General features: G+C 53.1%; 1 protein-coding gene and 1 long non-coding RNA gene across 9 annotated transcripts in view; one reads left to right on the plus strand and one right to left on the minus strand.

Moving 5' to 3' along the window:
- Positions 1-13,675, plus strand: part of RNF144A (ring finger protein 144A) — a 292,455-nt gene that overhangs the window by 58,662 nt on the left and 220,118 nt on the right. The window contains exons 1-2 of one of the 8 annotated variants that reach the window (XM_040495996.1): positions 9,886-9,889; positions 13,468-13,473. The exons of 4 other annotated variants lie outside the window; for them this stretch is intronic. Coding sequence is in view for 1 of the 4 variants with exons in the window: in XM_040495990.1 (XP_040351924.1) it covers positions 1,441-1,459 (19 nt within the window). In the remaining 3 variants the exon portion in view is untranslated. Of the gene's footprint in view, positions 1-1,435; positions 1,460-9,885; positions 9,890-12,522; positions 12,542-13,467; positions 13,474-13,675 lie in introns of those variants that run through there. 3 more of the 8 variants (XM_040495990.1, XM_040495989.1, XM_040495988.1) reach the window with 3 other exon arrangements.
- Positions 12,190-12,547, minus strand: LOC121044057 (uncharacterized). Its single transcript, XR_005797087.1, has 2 exons — positions 12,455-12,547; positions 12,190-12,349 (listed from the first exon to the last, which is right to left on the minus strand). It is a non-coding gene; the product is annotated as an uncharacterized LOC121044057 (long non-coding RNA).

A 13,675-nucleotide genomic window follows, 5' to 3' on the forward strand; every position in this document is an offset into this window, starting at 1 on the left:
TTGTCCCCCTCCCTGTTTTTATATCATTTTTGTTTCCCTTCCCTTATGTTCATCTGTTTTGCCTTTTAAAGTCCTCATCTGAGTGAAGTCATATGATTTTTGTCTTTCTCTGACTAATTTCACTTAGCATAACACCCTCCAGTTCCATCCACATAGTTGCAAATGGCAAGATTCCATTCTTCTTGATTGCCGAGTAGTACTCCCTTATAAATATATACCACATCTTCTTTATCCATTCATCCATTGAGGGACATTTGGGCTCTTTCCATACTTTGGCTATTGTTGATCGTGCTGCTATAAACATGGGGGTGCATGTGTCCCTTTGAAACAGCACACCTGTATCCTGTGGATAAATGCCTAGTAGTGCAATTGCTGGGTCATAGGGTAGTTCTATTTTTAGTTTTTTGAGGAACCTCCATACTATTTTCCAGAGTGGCTGCACCAGCTGGCATTCCCACCAACAACGCAAAAGAGATCCTCTTTCTCCGCATCCTCGCCAACATCTGTTGTTGCCTGAGTTGTTCATGTGAGCCATTCTGACAAGTGTAAGGTGGTATCTCATTGTGGTTTTGATTTATTTCCCTGATGAGAGTGATGTGGAGCACTTTTTCATGTGTCGGTTGGCCATCTGGATGTCTTCTTTGGAGAAGTGTCTATTCATATCTTTTGTCCATTTCTTCACTGGATTCTTTGTTTTTTGGGTGTTGAGTTTGATAAGTTCCTTATGCATTTTGGATACTAACCCTTCATCTGATGTGTCATTTGCAAATATCGTCTCCCATTCTGTCAGTTGCCTTTTCATTTTGCTGATTGTTTCCTTCGCTGTGCAGAAGCTTTTTATTTTGATGAGGTCCCAATAGTTCATTTTTGCTTCTGTTTCCCTTGCCTCTGGAGACGTGTTGAGTAAGAAGTTGCTGCGGCCAAGATCAAAGAGGTTTTTGTGTGCTTTCTCCTCGAGGATTTTGATGGCTTCCTGTCTTTCATTTAGGTCTTTCACGACTCGGTCCTTCTGAGGCCGCCCTGTTTGTTCTCCACAGCTGAGGGCTTCGCACACAGGGGCACCGGCCCTGGTTGGCGGGGGGGGGGGATCCAGGTTCTAACCCTGGGCTGGAAGTAAATACGATTTACAGACACGTGTTATTATGGGAATTCCCAGCAGGAATGCTTCCTCCTGGAAGCCTGCTCCCAGCTTGTTGCTGGTGTTTTCCTGGGATTAATTTGAAGTTTGCGTCTGTGTTTCCCTTTCAGGAAAGGTTGCATCAGTTTATTTGATTATGTTCGAATCCCTCAGGGGTGGGCTTGGAACAAAGCTTCACGTTCAGGAAACAGTGAACAGGTTCTGCCGTCAGAGCACCGGCCTCGTTCGTCCGGGGCTTTTCTTCTCTCCTGGAATACTCTTTAAGTTACAGCTGTGCTCCTACACCGTGGATCCAGGCCACCATGTCAGAGCTGATTTTGAGTAAGTCTTGTGGTTTGTTTTCATATCTAATAGAGCTCCCAGCATCCTCCAGCCGAAGGATGAAGTGTGGGGATGGGCGAGGCATGGGGAGCAGGTGGGGCGTGCAGGGGTTCCCAGCACCGCCATGATCACTTGTCCCTGTCGTGAGATCACACGTCCCATTCCCTTTCGTGACTCTTCGTCTGTCCGTCTGGCGAGCTCATCTGTACTTGGGGTCTCTTCGGCCAGGCCCAGGAGAGGGGGAGATTGGAATGGCCTTGCATCAACGTGAATTCTAGAATAGCGGGTGGGGGCTGAGCCTGGGGTGTGGATATGCAAGTCATGTTGGGAATAGTCTGACTGTGGGACGGAGCTGTAGTGGACACACCCTTCCTGATCTCCTCGTGGTCCTGTGTGAGGACTTAGCGAGGGCCAGCCTTCCTCATGGAGACGTAGGAGACTCCGATTAAAATGAGAGATATCCTGCCTCCCCGAGTATTAGCTTTTACAGTCTTTGGCCTTGGCCTTGTGGGAAGACTGAGGGGTTGAGTGCTGGATGGATTCCTGCATTGTAGCCAGCCGAGTGGTCTTATCATTACCATCATCAAGCCAGATGCCTCATTTAACAACCGGAGGGGTCTCTGTGATGACAAATACTCTTCTCAGGTGCAAGAAGCTAAAAACGTCAGAGGTGTATTTCCTCAGAGGGGAGCCTCTTCTGTTTCCTAGCAGGTGGGACACGGGATGGGCGGTCACGTCACCCCTTTGTGTGCTGATGGGGCAGATGGGGGTCTGGTGGGGTGGTGCAAGCATTGGGAACCTGCTGCGGCCGGGGAGTCTGGTGCCGGAAGGGAACGTGGGCTTCGCAAGCCTCGGGTTAGAGTCCTGGAATTACTACTCGTCACCCTGGACTTTGGGCCAATTGTTCATCTTCTTCAGCCTCACTTCTTCATGGGTTGAGGGAGGATAATTAAGCGGACTTCCTGCCCCGGTAGGGCGGATTGATGAATTGCAGAGTAGAAGTGGGGACACTGACGCTAAAGCACAGGGCAGCTAATCCTAAGAGCATCACGAGACGCCATTCAGTGTGATTCGATGGGAAAATCAGTGTCTTGAACCTCCCCTATTTTGTCAGTGCAGGGGGCAGTTCGTTTGCTTGGCTGCTCGGCGGCTGGGGAAAGGAATTCTCTCCCCGGCAGTGAAACAGGCATCGTCCCATCGATGTGAGTACTTTTTTCTACCCAGTTAGCGAGGCAGTATAGGAGAGAACAGGATAATGTATGGCAGGATTTCTCTTTGAGTAGGATTTTCAACTGTCAAATGGTAATACCCTCGTCGTGGAGCTTACTCTCTTCAGGGGGAAGAAGGCAAACAGACCAAGATGTGCACATAGTGTGTGTCAGAGAATGGCTGGGGTGGGTGAGAGGGGAAGGTGACAGGGAGTGACAGGTGCCAGCAGTTAGGGGGTGTGGATGGTTAGGGGTGCGGGCAGTTAGGGGGTACTGGGGTTAGAAAGGCCGGCGGTTAGGGGTGTAGGCGGTTAGGGGTGCGGGCGGTTAGGGGTTCGAGCGGTGAGGGTGTGGGCAGTTAGGGGTGCAGGCAGTTGGGGGTGCTTGGGGTTACAGGTGTGGACAGTTGTGGGTGCAAGTGGTTAGGGGTGCAGGCGGTTGGAGGTGCAGCGGTTAGGGGCTACTTGGGGTTAGGGGGTACCCGTGTTTTTATGTGGGTGATCAGAGGACTGAAAGCTAGTGGGGGATGTAAATGGTCTGTAGACCACTGTGCTTTGGAAAACAAAGATTAGTGACGTTATTGTCCCAGTGATGGTCCTGCTGGAGTGACATGTGTTTCTTCAGGCTTGTCTCACTTGTAGTCTAAAAACAAAGTGGGGCCCTTTATAGGGCTCCGGGGTCACTCAGTTGGTTGAGTTTCAGACTCTTGATTTTGGCTCAGGTCATGCTCTCAGGGTTTATGGGTTTGAGCCCCACGTCGGGCTCCGGGCTGACAGTGTGGAGCCTGCTTAGGATTCCGTCTCTCTCTCTCTCTCTCTCTCTCTCTCTCTCTCTCTCTCTCTCTCAAAATAAATAAACTTAAAAAATGGGGCCCTTTCATGATTCTCAGACCTTTTTTACACCGAGAAGATGGTTGAGGCCCCGTGTCCCAGAACGTCGTGGGTGCTGCGCAACTCAGTGCACAGCGGGTTGCAGTTTACGAGCAGTTAGAAGTGAGCTCCGACGATACCCCGAGGTGGAGTCCCTTTTGGAGACAGCACCGGAAAGTTCTGTCATGTGTGCGGCGTGCCCCCGGTCAGTGGGGGCCGCTTGTGTTCGGCAGGCGTCACCTGCTGTGGCTTCCAGATCGCGAGACGAGGAGACTGAACGTGGGTGGACTCCCGGGGGGGCTGCAGAGTTTGTCCGCGGGGCCCTCCGTGCGGGCTCCTGGCCCCCGAGAGCAGAAGCGCGTGGAAGGCTCCTCTTCGCATTCCCTCTGAGAAGTGTCCTCAGAGCTAAGGCTGTGTGGGCTGCACCCTCTGGCCTGGGTCCTCCTTCTAGAACACATCCTGGGAGCCTGTGGGTCTCAGTGGCGGGAGCGCCCAGGTGCAGAAATGGCAACATGTCCTTGAGAGGCTGCATGCCTCTGTCACGAGCACCCACCATGTCACGTGTGGAGCAGGTGCGCGTGTTAAGTGGCATTTTTGAGACTCGGGCCCCTGGAGTCCTCCCGTGGTCTTGACCGGGGACCTGCTCTCAGTGGGCGGTTTCCAGCAGGACTTGCCACAGTCTTGTTCAGGAATCCTTGCTTGGCCCCCTGCGCGGAAGCCGAGATGCCAGCCTCTACAAGCAGGGTCGGCAGACTTTTCTGGAAAGGGCCAGATAGTGAGTATGTGACTTTTGCTGGCTTACGTGTCTTTGTGTGCTTGCGACTCGGTCGTTTTATAATCTTTAAAAATGTAAAAAAAAAGTATTCCGAGTTTGAAGGCCATCTGAGGAAAAGGCCTGGACCTTGGCCGCACACGGAGCCTGCTGCAGGAAGGCCCGCGCCTGCCTTCTGTGCTGCTGACAGAGCACTGTGCCTGCCTCCCGGGAGAGGAGCGGGTGGGCTCAGGGGTCTCGCTGATTTTCCCACAGCCCGCGGCTCCGGAAGGCGCCACACCTGCCCTCCCCGGCTTCCCGTGGCAGCTCCTTGCCCTGTCCTGTCTGCTAGGTCACAGGCCTGGGGCTGCCCGCCGCCCCCTCTCACACCCACACCCGACTGTGAGCCTTCCAGCAGCTTTTCTTGCAGAGTCTGTCCAGAATGTGACCGCTTGTCATCAGTCCTGTTTGTCATTGTGCCCCCCCTGCAGGACAGGCCCCGACCTCTGACCTGGATTGTTGCAGTCACTCCCCGGTAGGCTCCCCTTCACCCGCCGGCGTAAGGAGCACCCTGCACCCCTGCACAGGGTCTCTGCACCCCCCCCCCCGCCCCGGGTAAAGGGCCCCCCCCCCCACAGGACTCACGGTACTAACTAACATGCTGTGCATTGTACCCGCTGACCTTACGGACGCGTTCTCCGTTCCCCCGTGGACCGTAAGCTCCCGGAGGGCAGGCCGCCTGGTCTGTGCATCTGCTCGGCGGTATCATTCCCGGTGAGTGGAACAGCGTTCGGGCCGGGCGCTGCGGGGTCCCCTGCGGTTGGTGATCTGGTGCAGGTCTCCGCCCTCGGTTGCAGCAGGTATGAGCCGAAGGACCCTTGCGGCTCACGTTTTCTGCACCCCAGAGACGTCGATCTGCATTTGACAATGACGAGTGTGTGCGTAGCGTTAGAAAAACGAAACCCAACCGAGTAAATGTGAAGAGCGATCCCTGAACCGGGCAGCACGGCGAGCGGAGAGATGTCCCAGCAGCCGCACAGGGACAGGTGTTCGTGGGAAGGACGGCGGGTCAAGGAGCTACCGGGGGAAGAAAAGGAAGGCTTGTCTCAGGCCAGGTCGGGTTCTTTTCAGGAGGAAAGAACGGCTGATCGGGACATTTCGGAAGGACTTTTAAAAGGCCACGTTCCTGGGAGAGGCTGAAACTGGAATCAGATCTCAGTTTGCTGAGCTGGGCGGGAATGACTCCATTTGTTAAGCGTGTACACCTTTCCCCGTCGTGCAGGGCCTGCGTGATTCCTGTGGCATGTGCCTTGGTCCTGGGCTGCGTGTGTGCCTACCAGGACCTGGGGCGGGGGCCACCGATGCCTCCTGGTGATCTGAGACCCATCAGTGGGCCCCAGTGTCTTCCTGCCAGTTCTCTGTCTCTGGAACCGCCCGCAGCTCCTGCCTCCCTCTCCCGCAGCCCTTCAGCCTCCCAGAGTGCTCCCACCTGCCTCCTGCTGTGTTTTCAGGGACCCTGTGCCCTCTTACCTTCCCCGTCCAGCCTCTGGACAGAAAGCAAAGACAAAATCCAAATATTCTTGAACTTTTGAAATATTTTTGAAATATCTTGAAATATTCTTGAATATCTGTGCGGTGAGAAATGTGCTCCGGGGTGCCCGGGTGGCTCCGTCGGCTAAGCGTCTGACTTGGGCTCAGGTCATGATCTCAACGGTTTGTAGGTTCAAGCCCTGCATTGGGTTCTGTGCTGACAGCTCAGAACCTGGAGCCTGCTTCAGATTCTGCGTCTCCCTCTATCTCTGCCTCTCCCCATTTCGCTCTCTCTCTCTCTCTCTCTCTCTCTCAAAAATAAAAAAAAAAAATTTAAAAAAAGAAAAAAAAAGAAATGCGCTCCACGTAATTGGAAGTCACAGATTTTACTTAATTTTCTCGTTGAAGTAGATCAAATAAGTTAAAACCACAGCCTAATATTGGTAAGCAGGTGATTCCCCTCGATTTCCCTAAAGTTTCTCTGAACAGATCCCTTGTCATTTTATACCTTGTACTTGATCTTTTTTCTTTCTGGATGGGATCTTCCAAGGCAGGTGCATTAGCCAGAGAAAGAGGGTTTGGGTTATCAGTGGGTGCTCTGTGCGTGGCGCCTCTGTTGCTCGTAATCCCGAGTCTAGAACAGTGCTTAGAACGTTGTGGGAACCTGTAGACGGTGGCTAAGTTACTGTGTGAATGGATTAGGGAGTGTAAATCAGGACCAGGAGGGACAGGACCTGGGGAGGTAGAGCTGCTTCGTAAAACAGGACCTGCCGTACATGCTCTAATGGACGGAACGGGGCCCCTGGGCGCGGGCACATCGTGTGCTCTGAATTGGGGGCTGTGGTAGCAGGGTTTTCTCAGGGAGGCATGTTTGTCCTCCACCGCTCTCACGTCGGGACCCATTTCTCACTTCCGGAAAGACATTCTGCTGCCATGGCAGCAGCCGGAGCAGGAGGCCTGTCACAGGAGCAGAGTTGCACCTGCTCAGGTGGGTCCGAGGAGCAGGGAGGATCCTGGAGGCCAGCCCTCCCAGCCACAGTGGCGGCGAGGCCGTCGGTCCACGGAGGATGGCGATGCACCGTGAGGGTTTGCGTGGTCGGTGAGCAGCAGAGCAGAGACGATGACGTCCCCGGTTTCCTGACTCCTCCCAGAGGCCCGTTTCTACCCCCACCACATGCTCCTCCCTCCATCACGTGCCCCGAACTCACAGGACCGACAAGACCCCACACCCGGGAATTCCCCAGGCTTGTCCTGGCAGCAGGAATCCCACTTGGTGCCTGGCCTGCCAATCTCACGAGCTGGCCGGAGCCGTGCCCCCCAAACCGTCCTGCCGCCAGCCAGGACTGACCTCCCCGCCACCGCGGAAACCAGCCTCCCGCAGCCCACCCGTGTCCTGTGGTTCGGGGCAGGGAGCCGGGACGGCCCACGGCTGCCCGGCCTTTGTCGTAGACGTCAGTATATCCAGGTGCTCGTTTTCCCGTGCCCTCATCTGAAACAAAGTAGGAGATGGTGACGATGTCACCGGCAGGTCGGCCAGAATACACTGAGGGTAGTTCATTATCAGGTTGCAGGAGGTGGTGTTGGGGCCGGTGTGTGGCCTCTTAGCAAATCCCTAAATGGCATAGAGTAAGGAAACCATCTCTAAGAGGACAAACAATCCAAAGACCCCCTTCGGCCTTGGAATGTAATGGGTGTTTTATGTATGACTTCTAAAGTGTCACTTGTCGTAGCCAAAGTGTAATGTTTTTGCGGGCAACTTGAAGTAGAAACAATAGGTGCTTTGTGTCTCCTCTGCACTTCATTCCTGGACGGAGGTCAGAGAGGCAGGCTTGTCTGGGGCCGTCTGTGGGAAGTCAGCTGTGATGTGGAAGCCACCAAGGCATTTGCAGCTTGCGTTTTTTTGCATATTTGATTGCATAAAATAAGGAGCATGTTATCCGCCTTAGAAACGAGACCGTGAGTTCTCTGCCGTGAATGCCCATTGTTTCCCAAGCCACGCGGCCCACCAGGGAGGCAGCTTCAGGGAGCAGGTCCGCAGAGCCACTCAGCCTGGGGAGGAAGAGTCTCAAGGTCATACCTCAAGGTCATATGTAGTCCTGGCCACCACCGGAAATTCCTCTGGGGGCATTTTCAGCAGGATTTTTGTCACATCTGTGTGGGTTTCCTGGGGGCCTTGCTACAGGAAGTTTCCCGCCAGCGGTCTCTGCGTCAGTCGAGGCATTTTCTTCTGGCAGGGCAGGTGCACAGACTCTGGGTGACGTGATGGGGGCGGGGCGAGGCCTGCTCCAATGGGAGGAAACGGCTCCCGTGACGTGGGCCTTCTTCAGAGTCCCGTCGACCTTGGCGTACTGTGCGTTTAGGAAGCTGCAAATGATGGGCCTCCTCTTCTCCCTCACCTGTGCAGGTGTGTGTCCTCGTGGGGAACGAAGCCCTCCGCGTGGCTATGGCTGTTTCTCCAGTGGATCTGTTAAGAACTGGTCCTCTGCGTGACGACAGCTCGGACAGGCCAGGGCCCTCTCTCTGGTCCGTCCCTTCTCCGTTGTTGATCGTATCCGCTCCCCTCAGGCCCCTGCAGACTCCGAAGGCAGGGAAGCCTGTTACGGGGGAAGTTTATTCCGCCCTTACAGAACCTGCATGGCGTGTGGTTGCACGTGAGTGAGCGTATGTGGTCCTGTCCGGTCCTACTCGACGCCCTTCTTGGAGCGTCACTGGGTTCGTCAGCATGTTAGAAACCACACGGAGTTTTAATCGTTAAAAATAAACAAGCCTGTCCGACTAGACTGAGGACCGTATTCCTCAGACTTTTAGTGTCACGCTTGATAAGTCTATTTGGGAAAACAATGGCTTGGAATGTTTTCTTTCCAGTAGAATCTGCATTCCTGTGTCTTATTTGGGTTTAAGTGGAAAGGCAAAGTTGTTTTGTTCATAAGCATTTTATTTTAGCACAGTTTAGATTTGGATGTACAGATTTAGATTAGATTTAGGTTAGCAGATTTGGATTTCGGTTTAGAAAAGCAACCCAGATACAGGAAGTACCAGGAGCTCGCCTGCGCCCACACCCAGCTTCCCTTATTGACATCTGGTAGGAGTGTGCTGCACTTGCCATGGCTCATGAACCGGTACTCACCTTGGTTTCGATGACCTTGACAGTTTAGGGGGGGAAGACCAGTCGGTATTTTGTAGATGCCTCTCGACTGGGGTTTGTCTGGTGTTTTCCTCGTGGTGATTAGGCTGGGGTTGTGGGTTGTGGGGAGAAAACCACAGAGGCACAAGTGCTGTTTCTGTCCTGTCACGTCAAGGGTCCGTGCGATCGTCGTGACTCCCCGCGGCTGATGCTTGCCTTGATCACCTGGCCGAGGCGTGTGCCAGGTTTCTCCGTGTGCAGTTACTCTATCCCCGCATCCACCCTGTCCCTTTGCGTGATGTCGCCCCGTGCGGCCACACGTAGAGTCGGGAGCTGTGCTCCAACTCCTGGGGGCGGGGAGCAGCTATGGAATATGCCTTTTCTCCACCATTTATTTATCAGTTCCATCATTTACGTATATCATTGTGAGCTTATGGACACATTTCATTTACTTACTGATTCCATCATTTATGTATATCGGTGTGAGCTTATGGACACTTATTTTATATTTTTGATTATGGTCCCTATGACTTTGTCCCTCAGACTGTCCCAGCTTCAGCCATTGGGAGCCCATTGTGTTGCCGTGACACATCCCCAGCAGTGTAGCTGTTTATTTCGAGTACTTCCTTGCTTTGTGGCACTACCGAGTGTTCCAGGATCATCCGGAACGTTTCCTGTGCAAGCCCTTCAAGCCGCCCTTGAGCCCTCATTCCTTTGTTGCAGCATGGCCTCAGAAAGCAGGCTCCGGGCACTTGGTGTGCTTTGTGGCGAGCCGGGGCACCCTCGCCTGTGTGCGCCAGCCGGCAGGCAGAGCAGGGGAACGGCCTTGCGTGTGTTGTCCCTCGAAGACGCGTGTGTCTGTAAGCCGTGCCGAGTGTGGTGGGCTGCACCTATATTGAGCTAATTGTTGAGTTTGTGCTGATGTCTCCAGCTCTAAGCCAGGACCTCGTGGATCATTCCAGCCACCTCCCCTCGCTTGTCTGGGACCTTCCACTCTGACAGCGAGAAGCCTGACTCCCACCTTCCACAGTCCGCTCGCTTGTTTGTTCTAGTACACGGATGCATAGTAGTTTCAGAATTGTTAACCCACACTCGAGCGGAGACAGCTTTGTCTGCTAGGGTCCGGGGTTTATGGACAGTTCCATAAGTTTGCCTGCGGTCTTACAGGTTCCACTCATTTCCAGACTTACTCAGGTCAGGGCTTTTCCCCACCCCTGCGGTGAGGTCATTTGATACTCTTGTAGTAGAGTTCGAGTTTCTCCTCCCAGCCTGCATTCCGTGCCAGGATGCCCTTCTTCCTAGAGTATTGTTTTAAAAACGTGCATGCATCCAGGTTCACTCCCTGTGCTGTGAAGTTTTGTTTCATGGGTTTTGATAAATGCATAGCGGCACGCATCTGTCCTTACAGTATTCTACAAAAGTACTTTCCAGGCCCTCACACACCCCCTGCGCCTCACCTGCTCAGCCCTCTTCTCCCTCCTCCCTCCCCATCTCCTGGTAACTGCTCATCTGCCTACTGATTCTACAGTCTGCCAATTCCAGAATGTTCTATGATTAGAACCATACAGTATGTAGCCTTAAAAAACAAACAAACAAAAAAACCCTTTTGTTTCTTAGAGGTTTAGGTTCATAGCAAAATTGAGGGCCAAGTACAGAGTTCCCGTATCCGCCCCGTCCCCACACAGGCACAGCCTCCTTCACTATTGACATCATGCACTGGAGGGGCACCTGTTACATGGATGAACCTGCAGTGACACATCATAATCACCCAAAGTTCATGGTTTACTGTGTCAGCTCAGGCTGCTGGAACAAAACACCACAGACCGGGTGGCTTAAACAACAGGACTTTATTTCTCATGGTTCTGGAGGTGGGAAGTCTGAGATCAGGTGCCAGCATGCTCAGGTTCTGGTGAGAGTCCTCTTTCCGGCTTAAGACGCCTGCCTTCTCACTGGGTCCTCATAATGGATGAGAGACGGTGGGGGAGGGAGAGGGAGGTACCCACATTGTCCTCTCTTATAAGGCCACGGTCCTACTGGATCAAAGCCCACTCTTTTTTTTTCTTAAGTTTATTTATTTTGAGAGAGAGAGAGAGAGCATGAGCAGGGGAAGGAGAGAGAGAGAGAGAGAGAGAGAGAGAGAGAGAATCCCAAGGAGGCTCCACACTGTCAGCACAGAGCCCCACACGGGGCTCAGGAATCGTGAGATCACAACCTGAGCCGAAACCAAGAGTCGGACGCTGAACCGACTGAGCCCCCCAGAAAGCCCCAGTCTTTATGACCTCATGTAACCTTCATTACCTCCTAAAGGCAAACGGTCACATTAAAGGTTAGGGCTACCCCTGAGGGATTTGGGGAGCAGGAACACAGTTCAGAGCACCCATCTTAGGGCTCCCTCTTGCTGTTTATACTTCCTGTGAGTTTTGACAAATGTAGAATGACGCATATTCACCATTGCAATTCCGTTCTGAATAGCTTCACTGTCCTAAAAAATGTTCTATGGCTTTGCCTGTTCATTCTGTTTACCCCTTCTCCACTCCCCTCATGGGCAATCACTGATCTCTTTTACAGTCTCCATAATTTTACGTTTTCCAGAATGTCACGTCGTTCGAGGCACACGGTATGTAGCCTTTTCGGATCTGCTTCTCAGGAACGTGCACTTACGGTTCCCCCACATCTTTTCGTGGCTTCATAGCTCCCGTTTTTTCAGCCCCGAATAATAGTTTATTGTCTGGATGTGCCCACTTAAATAAACTGGCATATTTCATTCACCGAGGCCCCATTCTCCCGTGATCCAGAAGGAGACACGAAGGAGGTCTAGCAGGGCGGTCACATGCCTGTGCGTCAGCACCTTGCAGACTGCGAGTCAGTGGGTGTGTGTGCTTGACCAGGTCACACTATCTCTGTGCCTTGGTTTCCTCGTTTGTAAAACTGGAATAACCCCAGACTGTTAAAGTCCCAAAGGCACCGTGTGGAGAAATGAAATGATGCATGGAAGTGATGACCGTGATGCCTGATGCACGTTAAGCAACCAAGATGTGTCTATACGTACATACGTGTCTACATGTACATACGTATGCGCATATAGAATATGAGCGTGTGCCTGTGACTAGCACTGTTAAGGAGAGAGAATGACACTTAGCCTTGGATAATATATTAGCAAGTTGGAGAGAGAAGCTAATACATATGGCAGACTTGGAAAGCCACACTCCCCCAGAGAATGTCCTAAAAAGAATAAATGAAGATCAACATACCGAGTCTCCCCAGTGCCTGGCAGACACAGTGCTCGGTTGCGATGTTTGGAGGGATGATGTGTCTGTCGGGCTTAAGCCCACATGGGTTTTGGAGCCCGCGACCTGGGTGGGGGGTGCCGGAGGCAGAATGGCGTAGACCAGTGGCTCTCAACCCTCCCTGTAGAGGAGAATCCCCGGAAAGGCCCGTGGAGATGCACATTGCTCTGTCTGTTCCTCCTCCCCGCCCTCCCCCAGAGTTTCTGATTTTGAAGGTCTGGGTTACCAGCAAGTCCTCCGGTGGTGCCGATGCTGGTGTTGTGGGGAGCGCGTGTTCAGGGCCGATGACCACTTGCAGCAGAGACTCAGACAGGTCAGCAGCTGATGGGTTCAGAGGACCGGGGGGGACCTCACAATGCCAGGGGCTGATGGTGGGCATGAAGGGCTGGGGGGGTTCAGACCCCTGGTGAAGAAGGGGGAATGCAGGGGGGAGGCAGGATGCGGGGGGAGACAGCGCTTCGGCCAGCGGGGGCTTGTGGGTGGTCTTCGGGAGAGGGAAGGGTGGGCAGTGACTGGCTGGCAGTCAGTTACCCCTCCTTCCTTTGCTCTCCTGGAAGGGGTGAAGGCGGGGAGCGTAGGGACCCGCACAAGTGCGCAGCCCCCAGCCCAGCGGGGGGACGTCTCTGGACGGCAACCAGAGCTCATGTTCACATGCGACTGCCTTCCTTTTCGGCCCTTTCTGCTCCTGTGTCCACACCTCCTGCGCCACAGTGCCTGCTCTGTGTGACCCCCACAGCGCTTAACAAGTAACTTGCCTGATAAACATTCTGAATTACTTACATTGAGCAATGCTTGTCATTGACCAGATGTGCTTAAAATAGTTGGCTTCATAGGACTTGACCTTCACATTAGGAAAACAAAGATTGTTTTTCTTTTCTTTTATTGTGCATTGTGATTTTCTTAGCAAATTCCTATTTCAAGTTTGCAGCTGTTCAGTGTTTGTAAAATCATATTCAGCCCATCCTGTGTGTCGGGAAGGTCCATGACGGGCTTCAAAAATATCTTTTGTTATGTCCCGTTGTCCCCCGTTTGAATCCTGATTTGGGGCATCTCAGAGAGTATCCAGTCTAGAGGAGAAAGAACACCGACTGACGAGGGACCAGGAAATTGGCATCTGACCCACTTTAAGAGTAGCGCCCAGGGAGGGGAATGAGGGGCCGGGCTGCTGGGCGTGCAGGGCAGTGGGAAGCCACTGTGTCCAGAAGTCAAGTGGAAATCATGGTCTAGGAGGAAAGGAAGTGAGAGGTCAAGCCTGCAGTTTGTGCTAAGGATCACATCTTTGGAGAGGCCGTAAACAGGAAACAGAGCCAAGCCCAGAAGCCAGGAAGAGTGGGGAGAGTCTGGGAGCGACCAGGCCAGGAGGTGACCAGTGGTCCAGGGTGAAGGTGGTACACAGTGGGTGGGGCAGGCGAGCGTTCATGTGACCCCTGGTCTGCCCAGGACTCGG

The sequence above is a fragment of the Herpailurus yagouaroundi genome, unplaced genomic scaffold (genome assembly GCF_014898765.1).
Source record: "Herpailurus yagouaroundi ecotype Mexico unplaced genomic scaffold, PumYag 188, whole genome shotgun sequence".
NCBI classification, from domain to species: Eukaryota; Metazoa; Chordata; class Mammalia; order Carnivora; family Felidae; genus Herpailurus; species Herpailurus yagouaroundi.